Raw genomic sequence first — 23,657 nt, forward strand, 5'->3', positions numbered from 1 at the left:
CTAAAATTTGTTGCAAAACAATGCATGCGTATTTCTTGTTGTGATTTTTTATGAGGTATCTTTGATTTGATAGCGTTGTAGTAAATACTTGTTTTAAAAGGACAGGGCTTCAACTAGTTCTAGTCCAAGTGCAAGAGAGAGAAGAAATAAGATCCAAACTTTGTGATAATAAATGTAAAGTAGTAAATTGAAGACATTTTGTAAAAAATGATGGTTTGTGAGGAAAGGGATTAGTTGTCGTTTAGGGTTTTGTTACTACGGGGTTAGATTTGTGTGCGAAGTGCAGGGAGGCTGTGCCGCGGTCCAGACCGGCAGTATCACGAATCCCACTTTACGGAGTTTGAGGGTGACAGATGTATCTTGGAGATTCTGAGAAGCAGGGGCGTGTGGTGGTAATCGTAAGATATTTTCGATAATAATAATAATAATACTTGGATGACTTGTATAGCGCCGTTTTTGTGCAAAAACACCTCAAGGGCGCTGCAATCTTTATTCGAAATCAACGTAAAATATTTATATTTTTTTGATAAATTTGGTTTTTCTTGTGTATACAACACATATAAAAAATAAAGTATTTTCTATAAATAATTATTGCATTAGGTCCTGGGTTCAATTCCTATATTCGCTAATGAATGTCTTCAATGATTAAAAATTTATTGGTTACCAAAAACTTGAATATGATAGATGAGAAAAGAAATATTTTTTCGTTTCTCTAATTGATTTATTGTATCATCAATGTTTATTTAATTTAATGATTAAAATTGTACTCACAAGAGTTCCCTGAAATTTTAGTTTAATAACAATATATTTTGTAGCGAGAATATATGATTGTGAAGCTATTTTTCTTCGGGCCACAACTATTGGGAACTTGCAACTCACTAATGATTTCAAGTGTGCCCTGCAAGGCCAAAACATGCAACGTTCTGAATGGGGTATTTCCACGTTTTTTTTATTGCTTAAAAAATTAAGCAAAAAAATACGATGATTATGGAATTTTTAATTTATTTTAATGTTGACGAATACATTTTCTAGAGCGAATCTAAAATCCCATTTTTGAAATACCGCCAAAACGAAATTTTGGGGCGGGGCTATCGTGTGACGTCATAAGGGTATGGCCATTTTCTAGCCGGCTTCTGACAGTACGTGATAGTGGTACTTTGTTGTCTGTTTACGAGTGTATTTGCTTGAGTTTTTGTCGTTATATTTTTTAGAATGTCTCCCCATTTGAAATACAAATGTTGTATGGTTCCCATGTGTACAAATTCGACATATAAAACTCCAAATAAAGTGTTTTTGTGCTTTGTGAATAATATTGTACGACCTAGATTGAATCGATGATTGAGTAGGTATCATAATAAATACATTATTTTTTAAGGTCATTTAAATAAAGATTAATAATGCGCTCTATTAGAAATGGCACAATAGACATTAGCCAAATATTACATATTGTTAATTCAGTATCTTTATTTGAGTCGGTGGTCAATTTTGAGTAATTCATTTTAATATACAATACTTAATGAAATATTTTTTCTACTTCTCTAATCTCCATATTGTCGTTGTTGAAAAAATTACCGGAACTGAGCTAACTTTACTTGAGTATTTAATAATTAGTTTATATTTTGCATGTATCGAAAAAAATATCAGTTAGTTTCGGCTTCATTACTACGAGAGACGAGTATCTATGAGATGATAAAAATGCATTAAAGTTCCCTTTTTGCATGTCATATGATCCGTACGATTTGACATTTGTAGTAATTATTAAAATAACCCCAACTAAGAACCTAATAACCTATTGGCTGTATGTTTTGTCCATCTCCCCCGACGTAAATAGTTGGTTTCTGTAGATAAATTTGAACCGAAGTGTTATTTAAAAAAGAATATCGTATTAAGAGTGCGGTTGAATTCTGCAATTTTATCCGGGCAGTTGCCCAGTGACTGTGGAGAGTGAAGAGTGAGAGTCCCCGCCCCACGGAGCGCCCCTGGTTCGGGCGGGTACTGCGGGGAGGGGGCGCAGGCGCGCTCCTTGGGTCGATACCCGCCCGCCAGTTCGGCCCGAGACCGCGCCGGAGCGCGCGCGTGCGCCCCGCCCCTCGTCCCCCACCGCACCCACCGCCGCTCACACACGCGACACTACCGAATCTCAGCCCGCACTGGACGGTCGCACCGCGCCGACTTACCCCAAACGTAAATACACGCCAGTCCACTCAAAAAGGACAACAATCATGTCTTAAACTACCGAGGGATAGACTTCTTCGCGAGTGGCGAACGGTTTTTGCACTTTTCCCGCGCTGTCATCGGCCTGGCGGCGAAAAAACTTGATTAGTTTGAAAAAAGAACCTTTTGATTCCGACAGTACGAAGTGAGGATTTGAAAAGGGACCGCTCGGCGCCTATTTTGAAGTGTTTGTGATTAGTGTGAGTGAGTGCCCCTCGGTTCACGTGTCGGCTTACTCGAACGTGACATCCAACAGTCTCCACGGTCAGCTGTCGGCCGGAGATTTCATTTTGTTTATCATTCCTGAGAAACACGATTTAAATTTCCCTGAGAATTCAGTTTTCCGATCCCTCTAGCTTCGATGTGCGTTTGTTTATAAAACATTCCATATTCGAAAATCGAAATAGTCCGGTGTTTTCTTGTTCTGTTTGACTTAAGAATAGCATTATCCGATTGTTTTGTGAAAGTTCGTATAAAAGATAACATTTGTGAACTGGAGAATGTGCTAAAGGATTAAAAGAAGGAGAATTGACGATTCTTTGAAGTTATAAGATGGGGACCTGCGCCCTACTTATCTGAACTGTCATTGTTGTTTATCTCAAAGCTTTCAGATGCTGGAGTTCACCATGATTCTAAAAGTTGCCTTGCTGTGTATTATAGGTAAGCACTGCACTGACATCATATTCTGTATTTGTAGGTTAGAATCATTAGAACATATTATGAATATTAGATTATTATTTACGTCGAAATAAGAGGAATATCTCGCCACCTTTCAATAGGTTATAGGTAAGTAAAACGAAAACAAAAACTTACATCATTAAGAGAATTGAAACTTCCTATGTATTTACACAGATACCATAATATGCCCATCTTGCTATTTTTCTTATAATACAAAATGTAAAACCACAAAATATAATTAAATGTTGAAATTTTAGAATCAGCAATAACGTCTTGCGCGCCGGTGGAAATCAAAGGCGTGCAATAAAAAGTCGCAATGTTTCAAATTGTATTGGATTCCTAAATGTATTGCGTGTTCGTTTCAATTAAAGGGAGCCCCTATTAAACTGGGTAACTTCGCATTGCAAATTGTTTGGCATCTAAATAACTACGAACACGAATATATTCAAAAGAGTCTGTGAAAGAGCCGCTTTTTGTGTTCTTGACCTGCCGCACCAAATAATTATATTGATAATGCATGCAGATGTGACGGATCAAAATTATATGAGTTAATTTTGTATTGTGCAATTTGGGAGAGATTTTTACCAAAATTAAGGTAATAACACACGGCGAAAATAATATACAAATATGTGTGGGCGTGGCCTATCTCACGATAACGCTCGTCATACAATCCCACAGACGAGTATTATCAACAAAAATACTAATTTCAGTTGTATGTGCGTCCTGCGTAACTCTGGTTCAATGAACTGGAATTTAAGTTCCATTTTCGAAATTGGAACTGATTGTGTGAATAATTCAGACCAGCGGTAAAGTAGGTAGGTACCTACCTAATATAAAAATTGGAATTCATTTGTTAAGAATTCAGACTCTCCTGTGATTTTCCACGGTAATATAATATAATAATATGTTTGGGCGTGGCCTAGGTTATATTCCTTGATCTGCTAGCCGAGCGATATGTTGTAATTTATATTCCCCCCTCTCCTGCCGTACCGTGTCGGGCTAGACCCCCTTCTCCCCCTCTCAGACCTGCACGTATTCTGTCTTAAAGTTTCCGTGTGTAGCGTGAACATAATATAATCTATTGTACACGTCCACACACATTTATATATTATATTCGCTATGTGTAAGAAAGAAGAATCCACAAATTCTGCCCTGGCAGTAGCTTTGTTTATTTCCTATTCATACAATATGGTTCCTTCGCGTTATGTAGCGTGAGGTAAGTGTCAGTTATTTTGGTAAGCTTGTCGAATTCCGCTGCATGCAAAGGTTTTTTTAAAAAAACAACACTTGATTTCAAGTTGTAACTGTAAACTCACTATAATAAGATTTATAATGAAAGCACCCGTTAGACAAACTGCTAAAAGGCAGTTTATCGGGACTTTCTTACCTTAAATTTGTGAAGTGTATAATGTATAATAAAAAAAAAACTTAAATATCTAATGGAGACAACTATAAGTCTTTCATTAAATATGCACAAAATAAGTTTATAGGGTGTTCGTATGGGTTATTTTAATATTCTATGCGTATTTCCTAACCTTCAAGCTTAACTTTGATTGAGAAAAATGGAACTTGAATGGATCTTTACTATCTGCTATGCCCACCGTTTCAGAGGTTCGCCGTAAACTTTCGTAGTTGTGCAAAGTGACGCAAGAGCCACCAAAATTCTAATACTCTACATTCGCAGCGAGACATCTTGCCGAGACATTCAACGAGACTTTCCTGAGACGAGAAGAGCTAAGTCTTCTTCCCGCATCGAGCAATTACTAAAAACCAACATGAAACGCAGCGCTGGCGAAAAACGCAACGCGAACTCTCTCGCAGTCTCGCCGAGAGTGTAAAGCAGAGGTTCCCAATCTTTGTGGAACCTTTGCTCACTTTAACTCCTCCATAGCACGGAGAATGAGAGCGCTGCAGGCCAAAATTTTACTAGGCCAGAGGAAAACCAATCAATGCTGTTTTTTGTGACGATAATTATGAAGTTTTATGAAACGAAACTTTTAAATATCATCAAATGAGATCTGAACAAAACAGCGCGGAAATATATACATTAATTTATTATAATAAAGTTAGTTCACAATGGCATATCGCCCAAAAACGTGTTAAAATCACCCCCCGAAGCACTTTCAACTCTTGATCGCTCCACAAATCGGCCACTCGTGGGTGATATTACCCAGGTTGAGAATTACTGGTGTACAGTTTGCTTAGAATCTTAGTGGTAGGTTACCTATCATAAATAGTTTTTTACTTAATCTTATTACCTTTTTACAAAACGTTTACGTCTTCATTTTGAACTTAAGCAATACGTTCAACGGAATAAAAAAACTAGCGACCTTAAATAATTTCTTTAAAATAATGTAACAACCTAACTACTAACGATGTGCTCAATCATTATCATCTCGGGCTGCAGCATTTTTAATTGCCTTGTTACCGATAATTTCTTTCCCAATGGAAAGTGTTTTAAACTCGTAGGTAACCTATCTTATTGGAACCATAATTATAGTACACTCATGATGCTCATATGTAACGCAACGAAGAACTGACTAAACCTGATAACTTGAATTAAAATAGAGATGACTTTGCTACTAATTCCTCTCGATCAACAACTAAGCGTACAAAAACTCCTGTTTCCATAATTTCGTACTGATTCGGCGTGAAAAAATTACGTTTTCTATTTTCGATGGCGAACATTTATCTGACATCATCTGTGGTCTCTCATTGTACTACATACCTAAATACATTATGTTGAAGAGTGGCTGTTATTGGTATTTCGTTTATATTTAAAATATTGATATAATTGTTTATTACTGATTGAAAATGTGTATTACTGTTTGGTATTGTGAATTACGCATGTATTTTTCAAGATTTGTTGAGGGCGACGAATTTGCAAAGGCAAATTTTAGATGCTTCTGTATGGTCCATGGTTATGTTTTGTAATTTTTTGACGATTTATTACGGTCGCAAAATGTTATTTTCTCTCTATCTGTGTGAAATCTTTAAATATGAAAATAATAATCGTGTAAAGCCAAGATATATCGTGTAAAACGGACATTATAGTGTCTTCTACTCTGATATTACTACATATTAAGACTTAACACCCCACTTGATGTTTAGTAGTAAATTTACCCACTCTTTGGAATCTTTGAATAAAACAATTTGTATTATTCGCTGTTGCGACGCACGAGAATCGATCTTTCTTGCCCTCCATACTTAGGCTTCCCCCAACACTAGACCATCGATTTTATACCGAAAGAAAAAAGAGGACGTTTGCACCTGGCCTTACAGTAATAAAACCACCACGCTACCTTTATATCTTTTATTACTTCTGCTTCTCTGAATTCAAGAAACCGAGTTAGAGGAATATGTAGAAACGTGGGACGAGCAAAGCAACTAAATATGAAGCTTAGTGTAGAATACATATATATGAAAAGAAGAATTTTAAGGATTTCAACGAGTCATTGTGTACAGATAATCTTTCCTGTTTAAACCCTTAGCTACCGCTTTGCCGGTTGTCATAGTCATTAGAAATCTGAAATCAACAATAAACCATGTATAGCTACAAGCAGTGACTGCATACTATGCAGCATCGCGATCTGCAGTTCTCGTTGATAAAAACTCTTTCGTCTTACATTGACTACCGTGTACTTAGCAGTAACTTCTTTTAGGCATGTAGAGAGAAATTAACGAAGAAAGGAAAGCTTAGATGGTTAAGGCATGTAGAGAAAAATTAACGAAGAAAGGGAAGCTTAGATGGTTTAGGAATGTAGAGAGAAATTAACGAAGAAAGGGAAGCTTAGATGGTTTAGGAATGAAGAGAGAAATTAACGAAGAAAGGAAAGCTTAGATGGTTAAGGCATGTAGAGAAAAATTAACGAAGAAAGGGAAGCTTAGATGGTTTAGGAATGTAGAGAGAAATTAACGAAGAAAGGGAAGCTTAGATTGTTTAGGAATGTAGAGAGAAATTAACGAAGAAAGGGAAGCTTAGATGGTTTAGGAATGTAGAGAGAAATTAACGAAGAAAGGGAAGCTTAGATGGTTTAGGAATGTAGAGAGAAATTAACGAAGAAAGGGAAGCTTAGATGGTTTAGGAATGTAGAGAGAAATTAACGAAGAAAGGGAAGCTTAGATGGTTTAGGAATGTAGAGAGAAATTAACGAAGAAAGGGAAGCTTAGATGGTTTGGGTACGTAGAGAGAAATTAACGAAGAATTAAAGGAGTGTAAGTAGAATAATAAATTTGACTCGAATGTGAATGGTAGAAGATGGCATTATCGAGTAAACTGTCAAGAGCCATAATAACAGAATATGAATGAAGCAAGGAGTGTGTGCCAATACCGGTTTATTTTGCGGGCCGTGCTCTATATCTAATCATACGGGGAAAAATAATATTATGGGTAGTAAATAAAGCGGAAAGTTACACTGCGGCGTATAATCACCCTTTGAAGGTAGGTTCAATATCATATTCAGTTTTTAAATATTGTTTCATGAACTGATTGGAATATGGCTTGCAGTCAATTGTGTCTTTGCCGACTTGGTCTCTTCGGTTCCGCCATAATCAATCAGGGAATCTTACATCCTTTTCCGTTCCCCTCTTAGGCTGCATTCCTTTTTGTTCCAATGCTCCATTGTTATACGGCCCATCTTTGTTTGCTTGACCCAATGGCAGATTTGCTACCAATCACGATTGATTGTCTCCAAAGTGGAATTGATTAGCCTGGCTAACAAAGCCTGAATAGCTGAACGAATATGCTTCGATTAGATTTTCAATGGATCCGCTTCAATTAACATTTTGTGCCATTTTGTCTTGAGCCATAATACACTGCTGGTGAGAAAATTATTCGCCAATCAACGTTCCCTTTAAGCAGCGCAACCATATTTGCACAGTGATACTATGTATGTATTATTTCGCTGGAGTTTTCAGCACCGTAGTATCTAAGGACTATTTTTTCACAGAATTTGAACAATTCATCAAATTTTAAAGTTAATATTATAATTCTGTGGAAGTCCTATTCAAGTTCTGTTACTGTCCAAGTACTGTGAAACAACCGGTCCATGAAATCATAGCAGAAGTTGAATAGAACTTTCACAGAACTCTAATTTTGATGAATTGTTCAAATTCTGTGAAACAACCCGTCCATAGCACCATAGCAACCCGTCTATAAACAACCTATTTATCGTCCCTCGACCCTTTCCCAATAAATATATTTGTACATTTCTAACAATTAAATACTTGGATGTTTTACATTGACAACAATTTTAATGTCTACTGGATTATCTATATTATGTTTTAAAATAAGTATTCCTTCTCTACAAACTGCAAATCTTTCTTTAACTTAGCGTTCGACCAGTTTTGTGTGGTTTCAGAGACCGTAATAGTATTTTGATAACCAATGACAGAAACAAAAACTTTTTAAGGAACATTTTTACCCAACCCGAGCCTCTCGATTGAAAATAAAGAGCTCACATTTGAAGGTGATCTGTAATGGATACTTCTCGATTTCTTCTGAATCGATAACACAAATATTATGAAATTGTGCAATAATATTCGACTTGTTAATGTCCATTTGTTTTCATTGTGGTTGACCTTAGTGTCTCATATCGTACCCATAAAATAATGAATGACTCAATTCCATTCGTGTTCCTAGAACCGTACTGGAATAAACATCTTCCTTTAGGTAACGATAAACTATTTGAGTTTGTGTGTTTACTGACCACGCTTTAACGATGTAATGAGATCATGTAACCAAAACCGCGCTTTTCGTCAACCAAATTAATTAAACTTGGCGAAGAAACACACACATCATTCAAAGTAGTGACGGTCATAATTGGAGCATTCGATTTGATGATCATTTCAATAATCGAATGATGTTATTTTCTTATGCATTGCTCCCCTTTTTATTTTCTTTTGTGGTCTCTCCGTACTGTAGAATCATCTCCCCCCTGACTGTGGCTACATTAATAATTCATATTCAAATTCATTCGAATAAATCGATAATTTCGAATTGGATATCTCGATTATACTCATCGCTAACTAAATTGGGGTGGGTACTTTCTTGGGAGACTTTCTGTGGTATTTGAATAATATATTTTATGTTCCATTTTTAAAGTGTAATAAACCGCTTTGACTCTCGAATTACTTTTGGAGGGAATGGATACTAGAGAATTGTATTTTTATGCAAAGACAGAACAATACTATGTACGGAGAAAACTAACTGATTTAAAATATTGCTAATTTAGCGATGTAGGAACACGTGTTCATAAAAGTCATTATAGTTTCGCATTTCGTGATTATATATTATCGGGGCAAATGCAGGTGCATGATCACGTTTCCGAAATATTAGGAATATACTAAAACTTTAACAGGAAACGGCCTGTAATCCCGTTTTTAACTTACAACATATTATAATACATTCGTATTTTATTAAAAGTTTATTAGGAAACCAATCAATTCATTCGTTAAGGGCCTTCAATCCCGTGTTTAACCGGATCGCGAAATATATTAGCAATTTTCAATATTAGTAATTTTTCTCCGCGTATTTATTTACAAAGTATTTAAGTTTATGTTAGAATTTCAGTTCTCATCTAACATTGATATAATGTAGTTATAACTTTCTACTAAAATGACGATTTTTGTTTTTGTGTTTCTTACGATGCCAATAACTGTCAGATTGTGTTACACTGCTTCAAAATCGTGACAGCTCATACTCGAAACATAAAATGACCTATTTTCACCAACAGAGCCTTCAACAGTGCCTCACTAAATAATACCGTGCTAGGAATACGAGGTTTCTACCAAAACACACTTTGAAGCATAGTTCACAGGCAGCAATATAATGTAGGAATGGGGCTTTTGCATATTTGATACTGCAATACCACATACCGCTGCACGGTTGCTTTTCTACGAAATATAACGCCAACAATGTGATTAATGTGCAAAAATGGTACCGTCATAGAATAGGAACGTGTATAACTCCGTTGTAATCTCTCTCTCTCTCTCTCATAAACATCGCACGGTTCCATGACAAATCTTTACTCTTTTGAAAAGTGATATAAAGTCATTAAAAGTGATGAAAAAACCTTACCTAACGTATTTAACCGAGTTTTTTCCCCACTTATCATGACTTTATACCACTTTTAAAAGGGTTCTGATTTATCACGATAACACACGGAGAAAAATGAGTATTGCTAATATATTAAAAATCTCTTCAAATTATTCGTAATCATGCACTCTACGCAGTAATTCGTAATAAAAACGGGATTGCAGGCCCTTAACAAATGAATTAATAGGTTTCCTGATAAGTAAAATACGAATATATTATCACGAAGTCGGAACACGTGTACATAAAAATCTAATATTTTCACATTTTGTCATTATACATTATCAACGCAAATGCAGGTGCATGAACACGTGTTCCGATATACGAAGAATTTACCAAAAGTTTATCGGGAAACTGCATGCATTTCCGTTTTTAACTTGAAGAAATTCTTAATAAATTTATTTATTTTTATTTATTTTTTTTTTTAAAAGAAAGACAAACGTTCCCGGGTTACGAATAACCCAACAATGTTTGAAAATCTCCTACTACCACCACAGAAAGCCGAAAATGTTGCTTGTGTTGTGATGGAGGACTTAGCCAGCCGAGGAATCGAACACGCGACGCTCGGGTGAGACCCAAGCGCTATGCCCACTCAACCACTGACTAATTAGCTATACTCATTTTTCTCTGTGCGTGAATAATATAATAATGTGTCAAATTGCATTTAATTTCACACTCATTAATCAACTAAGTACATAGAATAAATTAATTACCCTTATTTAAAGCAATCTCTTTGCGGTTTGATATAATATTTTGAAACATATTAATCTCTATTTGTGAATCGCCTATTCAATACGTTTATCGCCTACAAGTTTGGCTTAAGTATTATTATTAACTTGATGATTATCAGTAGGAATCGAAATTTTTCGATTATAAAGAACATAAACCACTTCTTATTAACATTAATCGATTGTACCTACTACTACCTACTCATCCCTATTCCTAATTTGTGTCCTGCATATTTTCAACTAGATTAAAAAACTTCTTAAAAGACTTCTATAACATCTGGTGTCCGTGGAGAAACATCTAATAAAAAAATAAAAAGAAAAAACGGGAAACAAAAATTGAAAGACATTTTTGCTGTAGCACAATACTTACTTTACATCAAGTTTAAACTTGAACCAAAGTACCTACATAATATTTGTGTTTGGAACATGTGTCGTTCCTTTGTTCAATACGAAATAATAATTTGACGTTTCCCTCCTAAGCATGGCTCCGCCCTCGTGTGCTAGTGACGTAAATTCAAAATAATAGTGATGTGGCGAATGTAGGTACCTGCTTAAACAGTACATTTTGCTCATTGAGAGTCCATCACTGAATAGCCCATGGCCATTGCAGATTACCACCTCCCCTTGGGCGAATAACGCCATCATCTGAATAAAGTACCTACGCATAAAATCAATTTGGTATCCCCTCGATGCTGATTATGGTATGTGCAGATGTAATTTTCATTTAGTATTTTGTATGAATACAGATGATCTCTTACAACTGCAAAGTACCTATATTCTATACATTGGTGAAAGGGGGTTTTGTGAAGTGTATATCAGAGCAGTGGTTCAAATTTGTAGATTGAAAACTTTGTGTTTGGTGGGTCAGGAGAAATTTACTCAGTTCTTAGATTTGTTGCACGTATTAATAATTTGTTGAATCAATTTTACAGCACACCATATAATTTGAGAACTCTGACCAAGAGATATTGACATAGCAAGAATGCGAAGATTACTTCAGCACACACAAACAACAAGATGTTTAGATTTAAAATATTTTGCCTGGATTTGTTTGAACTTTGGAGAGACAAGTGACAAGGCAGTCTTGATTCATAATAAATAATAAGGCAGATGTTGCGAAATATCGGCCCACTTAATATTAATCAAGATAAAATTCAGCTGACGCCCGACGTCGTCCTACGCGTGAATTAAAAGAAAAAGCTAGCTACAAGATCCCACGGAGATTTCTGCCATAATATAAATCCTATTAATATTGAAGACACTTATATCTCACCCTCACTCAGAAGGTTATGGCGAAATTTTGCAAGCCAAGATCTCTTTCATCCAGTTTTAATAAATTATTGGATATTTTTCTTCTTTTTGATCCACTGAATATTTAACGATGCTATGCATTATTGGGTTTAAGTGGATACACTTCTCTTTCTTCTGGCAAAGTGGCTTTGACATATCTTCACAAACATTCCCGCTTTTAGAAGATTGTAAAAATCTTCGGCACTTCATGTAGTGGCATTGGCTAGACCACAGACATAGGAATTAATAGACGAGAAGATAAAGGCGAGGGGTAAAATCAACTGTTGAAGAACGAAGGGAGTGAAGATGACTGTGATTCGTCAATAAATCAATCTGACAGTAAATAGGCATCTCGCATTATAATATCACCATTTACTTCTTAAAAGTAAAATCTGCTTTGAATGAATAGACATTTTTACATGGGAGCGCAAATTACTCGCCACGTTATGAACAAATTTGCGAAGTCCAAATTCGGCAAAGTAAGGCAGCTTCTATATTCAGAGTCATAGTTAGTTCAGAGTATTTAGTTAAGACACTTTTATAAATGTTCATAATTTACTTCCCAGCAACCAACCAGCTTTGTGTTTCGCGTCCAGACGTTTCTCGATGTGATAGTAACAACTGATTCATATTATACGATGTGAATATGCTTAAAATAAAATAAAATAATGCTTATATATGGAATGTAATACGACAATTGGGTTTATTCTCTTTTTTCGCATCTATTTTTACCAGTTTTCATAGTACAAGTAAACATTTTGCCGTGTTATTTCGTAAAATGAACCGATGATGCCTGGACCATAGTTCGCACAAGAATGATGACGTCACGTTTTCAAATATCACTTGAGGCCGTACGCGAGCCCAGCCGGCTCAATGGAACCGGTATGGGGAGTGGGGATAATACGCTTTTAATCACTTAGGGCAGGTCTACTAATATTCATATGTCTATGGGCTAGACTCTTATTACGAGTTCATACATGATTTATTGATGTTACTCAGAGAAAACTTATTGATATAAAATATTAGTTATTAAAAATCTGGTAAAATTATTCCAATCTCTGTTAAAAACGGGACAGCAGGCCTTTAACGAATGAATTGACAGGTTTCCTAACACAAAATCGGTAAAACACCAATATGTTATTTGGATGTCGGAACGTCGGAACACGTGTTCATAAAAATTCTAATATTGTCGCATTGCGTCATTAAATTTATCAGGAAAAGCAAAAATTATTTAAATATATTTTGAGTAATATTTTATTAGGAAATGGATCGCAATCACGTTTTTAATAGCATTTCATAAAAACAGCCAAATTCATTGTTCTCCGTGCACATCTCAAAGACGCAAGAACTTTTCTGGCTTTACGCACTGTAGAATACCATTCGCCACTCGGTGGAGTGATGTTTGGAAGCGGATTTAGGAAGGAGCTTTATTTCGGAATGAGTTCATTAAGCGGGTCTTAAAGAGGCCTGAATTAAATGAGAGAGGAAAGACGGATGTCGGTAGATCGTTTCATAGTTATGCGTGCTGTTTTATAAAATGACAAGTCGAAGATACGACTTGTTCTCATGCTGTCGACAACAACTACTGTTGTTTCGGGCGTAAGAAACACACAGCGTAAATAATCGTTTACAATGGGGCTATCGTAAGAACTTTGTTCTCTCACACTATTCTTCCACGCAGTTTGGTGACTAGTAAATGATAACATTCTCACTTTAATGTCGACAACAGCTGGAGATGTATAGACTGGATACTGAAAGTAGTTAATTTAATTCATTGAAAATAAATTATTTAAAAATAATCCAGGGCTAATCCAAATAGAAAAACTCCCCAAAATTAAAACAACAGATTTAGAGCGGGCCAATTTAAAAATTGTTACTCTCCAAAGTCACACAACTGTTCAATTCCCGCTCCCGCTTCGCTTCACGCTCCAAGTAAACAATTTAATCTCAAATACCAATTTCCAAAAATTGAAAAGTGTTTCTCTCAAATATTCTGGAATAAAAATGAATAACAATAGGGGAAGTAGGACGTAGGTGTACAAAAATTCTTCTGCTTCGAATTTTATATTTGACAAGTTAAACAGAAAAAACAAATTGGAAACTAAACGATAAACATGTTTTACGAATTACAAATATATAGAGCAACGACTATCCCCAGAGGAACCAAGGTAAGTGCGAATTGGGGCGAGGGTAATAAACAAAACAAGAGGGGCGAGGGTGTGGGATAAAGGAATCCACAAAGTCTTGTGTCGAAATTAAAAAAAAGTTTTTGCTTTCAATTTTCTTAGTCTTCTTCGAGTTCGATATTCATTAGAGTATTTTCTCCTTACATTTTTTGTTGATCTGTGAGAATTATACCTGAACAGAATTGAACAAAAACATCTTTATCCCAAAATCGTTTTAGCGTAATAAAGGCTAGTTTTTTGCCGTTAAAAGAGTTTCAATTGCCTCATTGTGTGCGCCTGCTGTCTGTTCGGCATCCTAGCTCCATTTGTTTCACGCTTTGGACATTTGCAGATTGTTTATTTTAGGATTTTCAAATACAAATTTCGTCTTCTTTAAAGCGGGATAAATAATTGCCAGTCCCTCTCGGGGGCGCCAATATTTTCACGCCACCGGCTAAAATCTAAATTGGCAGACTTGAAAGGAACAAAGGATTGATATGAAATGGAGATTGTGGAAACAGATGTGGCTAAACGAATAACCGTTTCATTAAAAACCCATAACAGTCTGTTAATGCGTGCAATTAAATGTTTTGCTTGTATTTTTGTAAAAATTGAAAATAACATTTAATTAAATGATTACAGACTACCATTGAAAATCGAATGTCTTTTGATAGCTTTCACTATGTTTAGGTTACGAAAAACCTGACAATATTTGCAAATATCTTACTAACTGAAATGGCTTTAACCGTGTTTAGTGACCAAATTTGAACAGCCTGGTGCTTCTCAACCTTCTCCTTCTTACTATTTACCCTCTCTTCGTACCCGAATTGGCGATACCATAGTTACAGGGCTACAGGGAATCAGGACGCTTTATTATTATTATTATTATTTATCATTTTATTTATCATTTTGATGATTTTATTATGTATTCACATAATAAAATCATCAAAATGAGTTGTAATTTGTCATTGTTGTTGCTTTCATCGTTCACTAAAGCTTCTGGTAGTTGCGACTGTTTTACGACAGTTCATGAAAAGACCCCTTTATTACTAGAGCAGACACGCGAAAAATCAAGGGATATGACAATTTAAATAATTTTTTGTTAAAATGTTATATCATAGGTAGTTACCTACTGTATCCCTTGTCGGAATTCTTCACGCAAGCAGTTCCCATTTTTTAAATTACATTTAAATTCAAAGCAAATTTGAGTTCATTGAACAAGATTTCACACATGAATATCTAACACACATTCCAGACAACCGAGATTAGTACGTTTGATGATGTATTATGTAATATAATAATAAGTGATTTATTATTTTCCCTTTTTTGTAACAAATCGACATCCTCAATGGGATCTCGCGTGCTGAGCATTACTTACTACAAACTTTTAAATATGTTATTAAAAGTTTGTAGTAAAGATAATATAGAGTAATTATAAATATATTAAATAGTGTTTTTTCTGAAATAGTCTAGTATATTTTTTTGTCCAGTTGAGTGGTTTCAGTCTGTATTTGGTGTCAGTATATTATCTATATCCGATCTCCCTATGTTTTGTATCCAGCTTTTCATTTGAGATTTATAGGTATCTTAAAATATTGTTGTGAGTTTTGAATGAGAGTGGGATTTTGCTGTAGAGTTTAGTACTATAGTATAGGAAGCTTTTTTGCCCAAATTTTGTATATGTAGTTGCTTTTTGGATAAGTTTTTGACCCTGATATGTAGTGTTTCTAATATACGACTTGGTTGTTATTTCTTGTGTTTTATATTTATGAATCTAAATGAGTATTGTTTTGGAATAACTTGTTGAAGATTTCAATAATATGCGAGACGAACTATTATGATGTTTCCTTACAACTACTACCTTATCTCGGAATGTTATCAGATAGTTGATTCCGAAATAATCCCATTGAGTGCCACTATTATTGACTGAATAAAATCCACATGTTCGGCCCATATGTGACTACTGACTTGAGCGAGATAAGAAACTGACCACTGCAAGCTGGAATCAAATATCGGAAACGGGACGCTTTGTATACACTTTACAGGGAGATAATTCGGTTTGTAGTTCATTATAATATTATTCATTCAATATGAATGGAACATTTGTACTATACTTACGGTTGATAAGGTTGCATTTTATTAATATTATGCACAGTAATTATTATCGGCGTAATGACAAGATTGTAATAATTAAGAATGCAATTTTTATTTTACACGGAGAAAAATGACTATTGCTAATTTATTAAGAATCTCTTCAAATTATTGGTAATTCCAGTTAAAAACGGTATTGCTGGTCTTACGAATGAATTAACAGGTTTTCTGATAAACTTATAATAAATTGCGAATATATTATGATGTCGGGACAAGTGTTCATGTAAATCCGAAAAAAATTGCATTCGTCATGACTGTCATGAGTCATGATTATCAATATACCCTTGAGTCAATTTGATAAGATAATGAAATTCAGCGAAATGGCGCTAAATGCGAGAACAGAAATCTGCAATACCGACAGTTTTCTAAGCACAATTTCTAGGCACAATATACAACGTGCAACATTTCTCGCGTCTTTACACCACTAGGTTTTTGTCGATTCCTTGCCGACCGTGGGACAACTGTCACGTCATCATGAAGTATTATTATTAGGTATTATTGGAGTTGGGGATTTTAGTACGGTTCAGCGTTCACAGGGATACTTTACTAATATCATACTCGTGACCTATTGTGAGGGTAAGATGGCGGTGTATGCTTCCAGCGTGCAATGGGGTAAAGTTGGGGTGGCCCGTCATTGAGGCAGCAATGCCATGAGCCCAGGAGTGCCGCGGTGGGGTGGAACGGCTATCAGCTGTGTTCATCTTCACGCTCGCAAATGTCTTCCCACATTTGGTTGGGGGTTAAGGCTCGTTCGAAGATAAACGTTACTATCGGCTATCAAAGCTTTTATGTTTGCATTCCCTCCGTTTGGGTTTTATATTCTTGCCCTGGAAAAGATTGCCCTGAAGATTCCGCTCCTATCAGTTTCTACGTAACCGATTTTTTTTGGATCTTTACCAAATAATAATACGTATAAAGTTTTATTGCGACGTTTTATATGAAAAATAACTTTATGGACGATTAATGATGAATAAATAGGCATTAGGCTTTTTTGTTTCGTCCAGCGTATAGCTAAGGCCTTGTTTTAAACCCCGCATTCGGATTTTCATGTTTCAAAAAAATATATATGTTGTTTTTGAAGATAATATCTATACATACGAAATCGCAAATTATTAAAAACACATTTGTTTTGTTATTTAATATGTTATAGGTATGAAAAATGCACATTTTATCTTTAAATGCAACTTAGGCAATTGTCGCGAGATTTTTGCTCTATTTTAAACGAGTCGTATTTTATTAAATATTTTCACAATTTTCGCTTAATTATTAATTTTTTTATATTAGTATATTCGTATATACATATCCCCCTTTCAAACCTTCTTCTTATTGAACGCTTACTAAGGAACCGTGCGATAATGTTCAACCTAAACCTGCGAGAAATCGACCTGGGTGTCTGGGATTCTGTTCTCCACGAATGATCAAAAGTTATTCGTTATGCGCCATCCACAAACGAAAAATTACCGGTCGTGTGGACGAAATTTGTCGATTATTTCATTAATACGTTTTCTAAGTATGTATCTTCGACGAGATTCAGGAATAAGAAAGTCGACCAATGTATGTACTTTCGACGGCGATTGCGAGCGGCCCGGATTGGAGAATCGCTACTCTGGTTTGTCCGAATTAAGGTAAATTTGTCCTTGCTTCGAGTGAAATTTATCAAAAAAATATATTTTTTTCTCATACAGAAGATCAATCTCACTCGCCTATTTAGAGCCTAAAAGTCTAAAGATTTTTTATGTAAATTGACATAAATCAGCTTTCTTTCAAATGTATTTAATTATTTTATAAAATATTAATGTGATTTATTTTTGGGGTATTATGCCATGTTGCGCTTCCTAATTCTTTAGCCAACGTTTATAGTGTCAATCATCAGGGCAGATGTGTTCAGCACGATACGATAAAATTAAATCACTATAATACTTTTGGCCGTGAGAATCTCATATCTTATCTCTATAATATATTATTTTAACCTACCTATATATATTTTTTAACTTAGGTAAATAGGTTTATTTATTCATAAAACGGTTATGCGCCAATATATTACGGATAAGATTACAAATTTGAGGTATATGTACGTATAAAAGGTTTTGGGGGCAGTTTTACTATCTTGTGACATAATACAGGGTGTATCGGCACTAACCCGACAAACTTTAACCAGCTATTCCTTAGCACAGTAAAAAATATTATGGGCACTTTGCTGTCCGGTAGCATTTTTTTTCAATTAAAAACAAAAAAATTAAAAATTTCCACACTACATCACTGTCATTGGCTTTGCTTTTCGTGTTCAACAGCTGTTATAAGCAAGTATGTCGAAAAGCGTCTTCGCTCTTTCGCACACACTAAATAATAATAGTTAAAAATGAGACGAATGGTGCCGTGCCATTTCGTTGTGATTGTAAAAGTGCGCCAATATAGGTACACACGTGCATTATTCAACGGAATTCGAATAAAATATTTGCCAGATGGGTTTTCAAACTTTGACAAAGGATAAAACAGTGGTGACATGCGGTGAAAATATGAATAATAATTTTTTTATTAAAAAAAAACGTTACCGGACAGCAAAGTGCACATAAGATTTTTTACTCCAAATATGCTAAGGAATGGCTGGTTAAAGTTTGTCGGGTACGTGCCGATACACCCTGTATAATGGTATCTTATACTTATAGTTGCTCATAGTTACTGTAGGTAAGTGACGTTGAAAACGATTGTACCTAAATGCAGAATCGTTGATCAGTTGAGTCGTTCTATTGATTGTTGCGTTCTGAATATATTTGTTAGTCCTCCCTTGAATATATTTGTTAGGCACATATAAATTAATCTCTTTCAATATAGGCGGATTAAGTTATAGATCCAGAGATTAGTTTAAAAAAAATGTTTAGCTAGAACTATTTTTCGCCGTGCTTCTAATGGCGCCAATAAATTTGCGAGCCGAGCCCAGAATTATAGGAAAGGAACGAAGCAACAGCAAATGGATTGAAAAACTTCTGCGGCTGCTCCGTTTCTTTCCCATAATTCGCGGCTCGGCTCGCAAATGAATACGCAGCATTAGGTGTTGAAATCGAGCATTCCTGTTAAAAACAAGGATGGATACAGGAATGGATAGTGAATATATTCTCTCATAAAAGTAACTCATAAATCTCTTTTGTACTTTTTCTATAGGAGTGTAATGTATGTATACATACATTATATTCCTTATCTTGTTACTTAAAGTTCAAAAGTTTGCATATCAGCTTTACAGCGTGTTTAACGTTCGTAACTTCCCTCATATGTGTTGCTCCACATTCTGTACACACTACATTCATCTTCCTTACCATTATCTAATTTCTCCCTCTTCGCAGCTTCCGTATGCTCCAACCATCTTAACGACAAATTCCTCGACACAAATCAACGGAGAGCGGCACCCTATTTTTAGGGTGAATTGTATATTTTTCCCAAACATCGCCCCAACTTCAACACTTATTCAAATCCAACTTGTTACCAAATAACCTTTTTGAATAAAATCTTTCGGATTTGGCAAATTTGTGTCCTTCGATTCTCAATAAAAATATTACTTGCATTACAAAAAGAAAACATTTCTAAATCTAACGAGTAGGAATTCTGATGGGGGCTTTACACGATGGTTTTTTTATCCAGTTTCCATATCGGTCGTCTTTTTATATGAATTCGGTATGAAAAGAATGATGTGTTCCAATTTGGTAAATTTAATATGGGTGACATTATTTGGAACTGTTGCATGTTTATTTCGTTTTATATTTAAAATAATGATAAAAAGACTATGACGTGTGTTGATTACTAATTGTGAACGTGTATTATTGATTGGTGTTGTGAATATGTTTACAAATGAGTCTATTACTAGAAATTTAAATCGGAAAGCGAGAATGGCTTCCTTTGGGTTCGTCTACAGGTGAGTCCGCAAATCCTCAAATTTTAAGATACGTTCAAAACACAAAACTAGTTTAATCTTGAGAGTAATTATGCATAAAAATCCACGCCCTTAAATAATCTTTACACGCGGAACAAGTCAATGGTTTTCCTCCGAATTTTGTAGATTATAGTGTGAAATAAGAATTAAAAATCCGCTCGGAACATGGGAACGATTTCCTTTGAAATGAATTCCTCAGGAGATGTATCCGCAAATGGAATTTTAACACATCATTCGGAAGAACCGAATTTCAGAACGGTTTCGCGGGCCGTTGGTGTTAAGCAGATATTTTTTATATTGTTCCTATTATAGTTTCCACGTGGGGATCGGTATGAAAAAAAAATCATGTGAAACGCCCATTAGTTCCGCATTTGCGTATTACTTTGCTACCAATTGGGGTATGTTGTAAAATTGACGGGAGCAGAGAGAAGAAGAATACGGAGTAGAAGATACTCTCAGTATCGCCCTGGTGTAAGACCACCATTCAGAATAGAAACGTTGCTTGAAATGGCTTTAGCCGTGTTTGGTGAACAGATCTGAATACCTTCCTCTTCCCAACCTTCTTCCCCTTTCCATTGCCTTCAGCGCCTCACAACATACCCCAATTGGGGTAGCCATAGTCTCACTGGCTCCAGATGGTTGGGAGCAGTTGGAACTGAAAAACGTCATCGTTCTAGTATCTTTTGTCTTTGTCGTTTTCAAACAAGACGATGAAGAGGTGAAGAGATGTCATCGACGCATATATACGAGCTCTCGCTGGGACTAGTGTTTCTTCCACTCTAGATATGCATTAAGTATACTAACTGAATGAATACATAGAAGTTAACAACATCTAACCCATCTAACGCGGTTTGAACCCGCGTCATCTAGATCCATAGTCAAGAATGTTAACCGCTAGGCCACGATAGCTTGCACGAAAATTGAATATGATTTCAGTCGGTGGCAAAATAAGCAGAAGCTAATATCATATAATGATGCTAAAATCAGGGTCTTAGATATACGACAGTTATTTACTAAGGTAAGCATTTGTTACATACGAAATAACCTACTGGTGGCTCCACAACACCAAGCTCACACCCGCTTTACATCAAACCTGGGTTGCGTGGTTCCTCAAACTAAAACCTCATTCGCTCAACGGCAATTCTGGTTCATCGCGCCTAGCATATACAATGCATTGAGTACCGACTTAAAGTCAAGTCATTCTATATCCATATTTACTGCTCGTGTACACTGTACATCAATGGATATTTGAAAGGGGACGACCTTTCTTTAATGATTATATGAGTTCCTAACACAAAAAAAATTTATAAAAACTTCTTTCCAACTTGTCTCATATCACGAAAATTAAAATTAAGTGTTGAACATAAACATGTTGTCTTATAGATAATACCTACGATAAATAAACTTGCACACAAACAATTATATGCATTAAACAATCTATATTAATTATGTTTATATTTTAATCTTAATGTTTAGTATTTTTAATTTTTATTTGTATCTTTTTAAATATACTTATACTTTTTCTTTATTTTTCAGTTTACTATTAATTTTAATATATTTGTTTTCAGTTTTATTTATCATTAAATATGTTTTTTTTTTCTTTACTTCTTTCTTATGTTTCTATAAAATAGTATTTTATTTTTTAGTTCTTTTATGTCATTTTTATTATTATTTCATGTATAACTACCACAACACGGGCATTAGCCTAGTATGGTAGTTAAAAATATGTCTAAAAATGTAACATGTAAACATTTATTAAATAATAAAAAATAAAAAAAATGTTTATGTAACAAATGGCGCATAAAATTAATCGAGTTTCGAAATAAAACCTAACAGACAATAATTGTATTATCATGGAGTGTTCACAAGAAGCAAACAATCTGTTTCACCAGAAACCTCCAACGAATACAGCTTTACAAATACCTATTGAAAATGCATTACTATTTGTTCTGGTGCCTTGGTATTTTCCACTTATCTCAGAGTCACAGTGCCGCGCTGATGTTCGGTTTTCTGTACTCTGTTTTGTGTTCATTGATGCGGAAAGAGTCACACAGTTCCAATACATGGATAAACAGATACAGTCTGATCACTGCTGCTTCGCCGCTTCCCTGTGTAATCACGGTTATCATATTATCGTATCTGCAACCACAACTGGTTGCGACAGTCTGCCTCCGTTCATCTGAGTGGATTTTATTTCTGAAAGTGTGGTGTTGGACCTACCCGTGTTGACTGCTTCATGCCAGATTTATTTATTTTTCACATTTCCATAGGTAGTTTAACTTGTAATGCTTGATTTTTTTAATGTGTACCAATTTGAAGCAGTAATCGAATAGGGTAGCGTGATGTCACATGTATTCAAATCAGTTGTCATTCTAATTCTAATTTTACACGGTATTGCGTGGAACATATCCACCGTGTAAAAAAAGAGTCTATTGTATTTCATTGTTACTAAAATTTATAATTATTATTATTCGTATTTTATGAACTATTTTAAACAAATGCTGCCGAATTTCAAATCGTGATCATGTAATGGTAATACATAATAACCTCAGCTATTATTAACCATATTGTACTAGAGTGCTTTCACCAATATTAACCCCACAAATATTTGCCCCAGTAATACTCGTACCAGTTGAGTACCATCAATGGTACCCTTATCCATGATACGCACTAGGCCCCACCAAAACACAATGGGGCTAGTTATTACAGATTTGTTTCGGTAGAACCCCAGAAACAATACATTATTATGAAACGGGGCAGTTCATTTTGTATCTTTATCTACTATAATGTATTGTGATACTCCCTTTCATCCAAGCTTTATCAAGCTACCACTGTTACGTGACTCCAAAGTTTTAAGATGTTCTCCTTTATTATCCTCGATCTATTATTAAAAGTTAAAGTTTATTCCACCTTATTAAAAGCTTTTACGCCAAACCATTTTGCTTCGCGGATTAATTCCGCCATCGAAAGTTTTATTACCTACGTGCTAAAGCCTGAATATTCGAGATAAATTATATTATTATTCAAATGAGTAGAAAATTTTTCTGCGCCTGGTTCGTATTTTTACAAATATCTCGATAAATAAAAACAAAGATTGTCCCAAGGGTAAAACTCTGTTTAGCTTCTTCTTCTTAACAGGGTTTATTGAAATGGTGCTTTGCCCATTGTGTCAATTGGCCCCACAATCATTCTGCGCCAATCAGCTTATGAATTTGAATGAACACCAAAATCGAATCAGTTTTTTATTTGAATTTTTTTCGAGGGAAATCGACTCCATAGAATGCTGAATTTATAGAATAAATTTCCATGTCATTTATGGCTGATTCACTTTATTATCTATGGTCGGGTTGTATGTTTTTGTGTATCAATATCGAACGCTGTTTTGACATTTGAATCAATGGGAAGGGCGGCAGTTT

General features: G+C 35.2%; 1 protein-coding gene across 4 annotated transcripts in view; it reads left to right on the forward strand.

The window, feature by feature from the left end:
* The first annotated feature begins 2,145 nt into the window (after positions 1–2,145).
* dtn (transmembrane protein 132C dtn) overlaps positions 2,146–23,657 on the forward strand; it is a 455,092-nt gene continuing 433,580 nt past the window's right edge. For all 4 annotated transcript variants that reach the window (XM_089634237.1, XM_089634240.1, XM_089634238.1 and 1 more), the window contains exon 1: positions 2,146–2,874. In XM_089634237.1, coding sequence (XP_089490363.1) covers positions 2,826–2,874 — 49 coding nt within the window. In that variant the 5' untranslated portion in view covers positions 2,146–2,825. The remainder of the gene's footprint in view (positions 2,875–23,657) is intronic.

The sequence above is a fragment of the Hesperophylax consimilis genome, chromosome 8, assembly GCF_061612785.1.
Source record: "Hesperophylax consimilis isolate HC1 chromosome 8, BYU_Hcon_1.0, whole genome shotgun sequence".
Classification (NCBI taxonomy): Eukaryota; Metazoa; Arthropoda; class Insecta; order Trichoptera; family Limnephilidae; genus Hesperophylax; species Hesperophylax consimilis.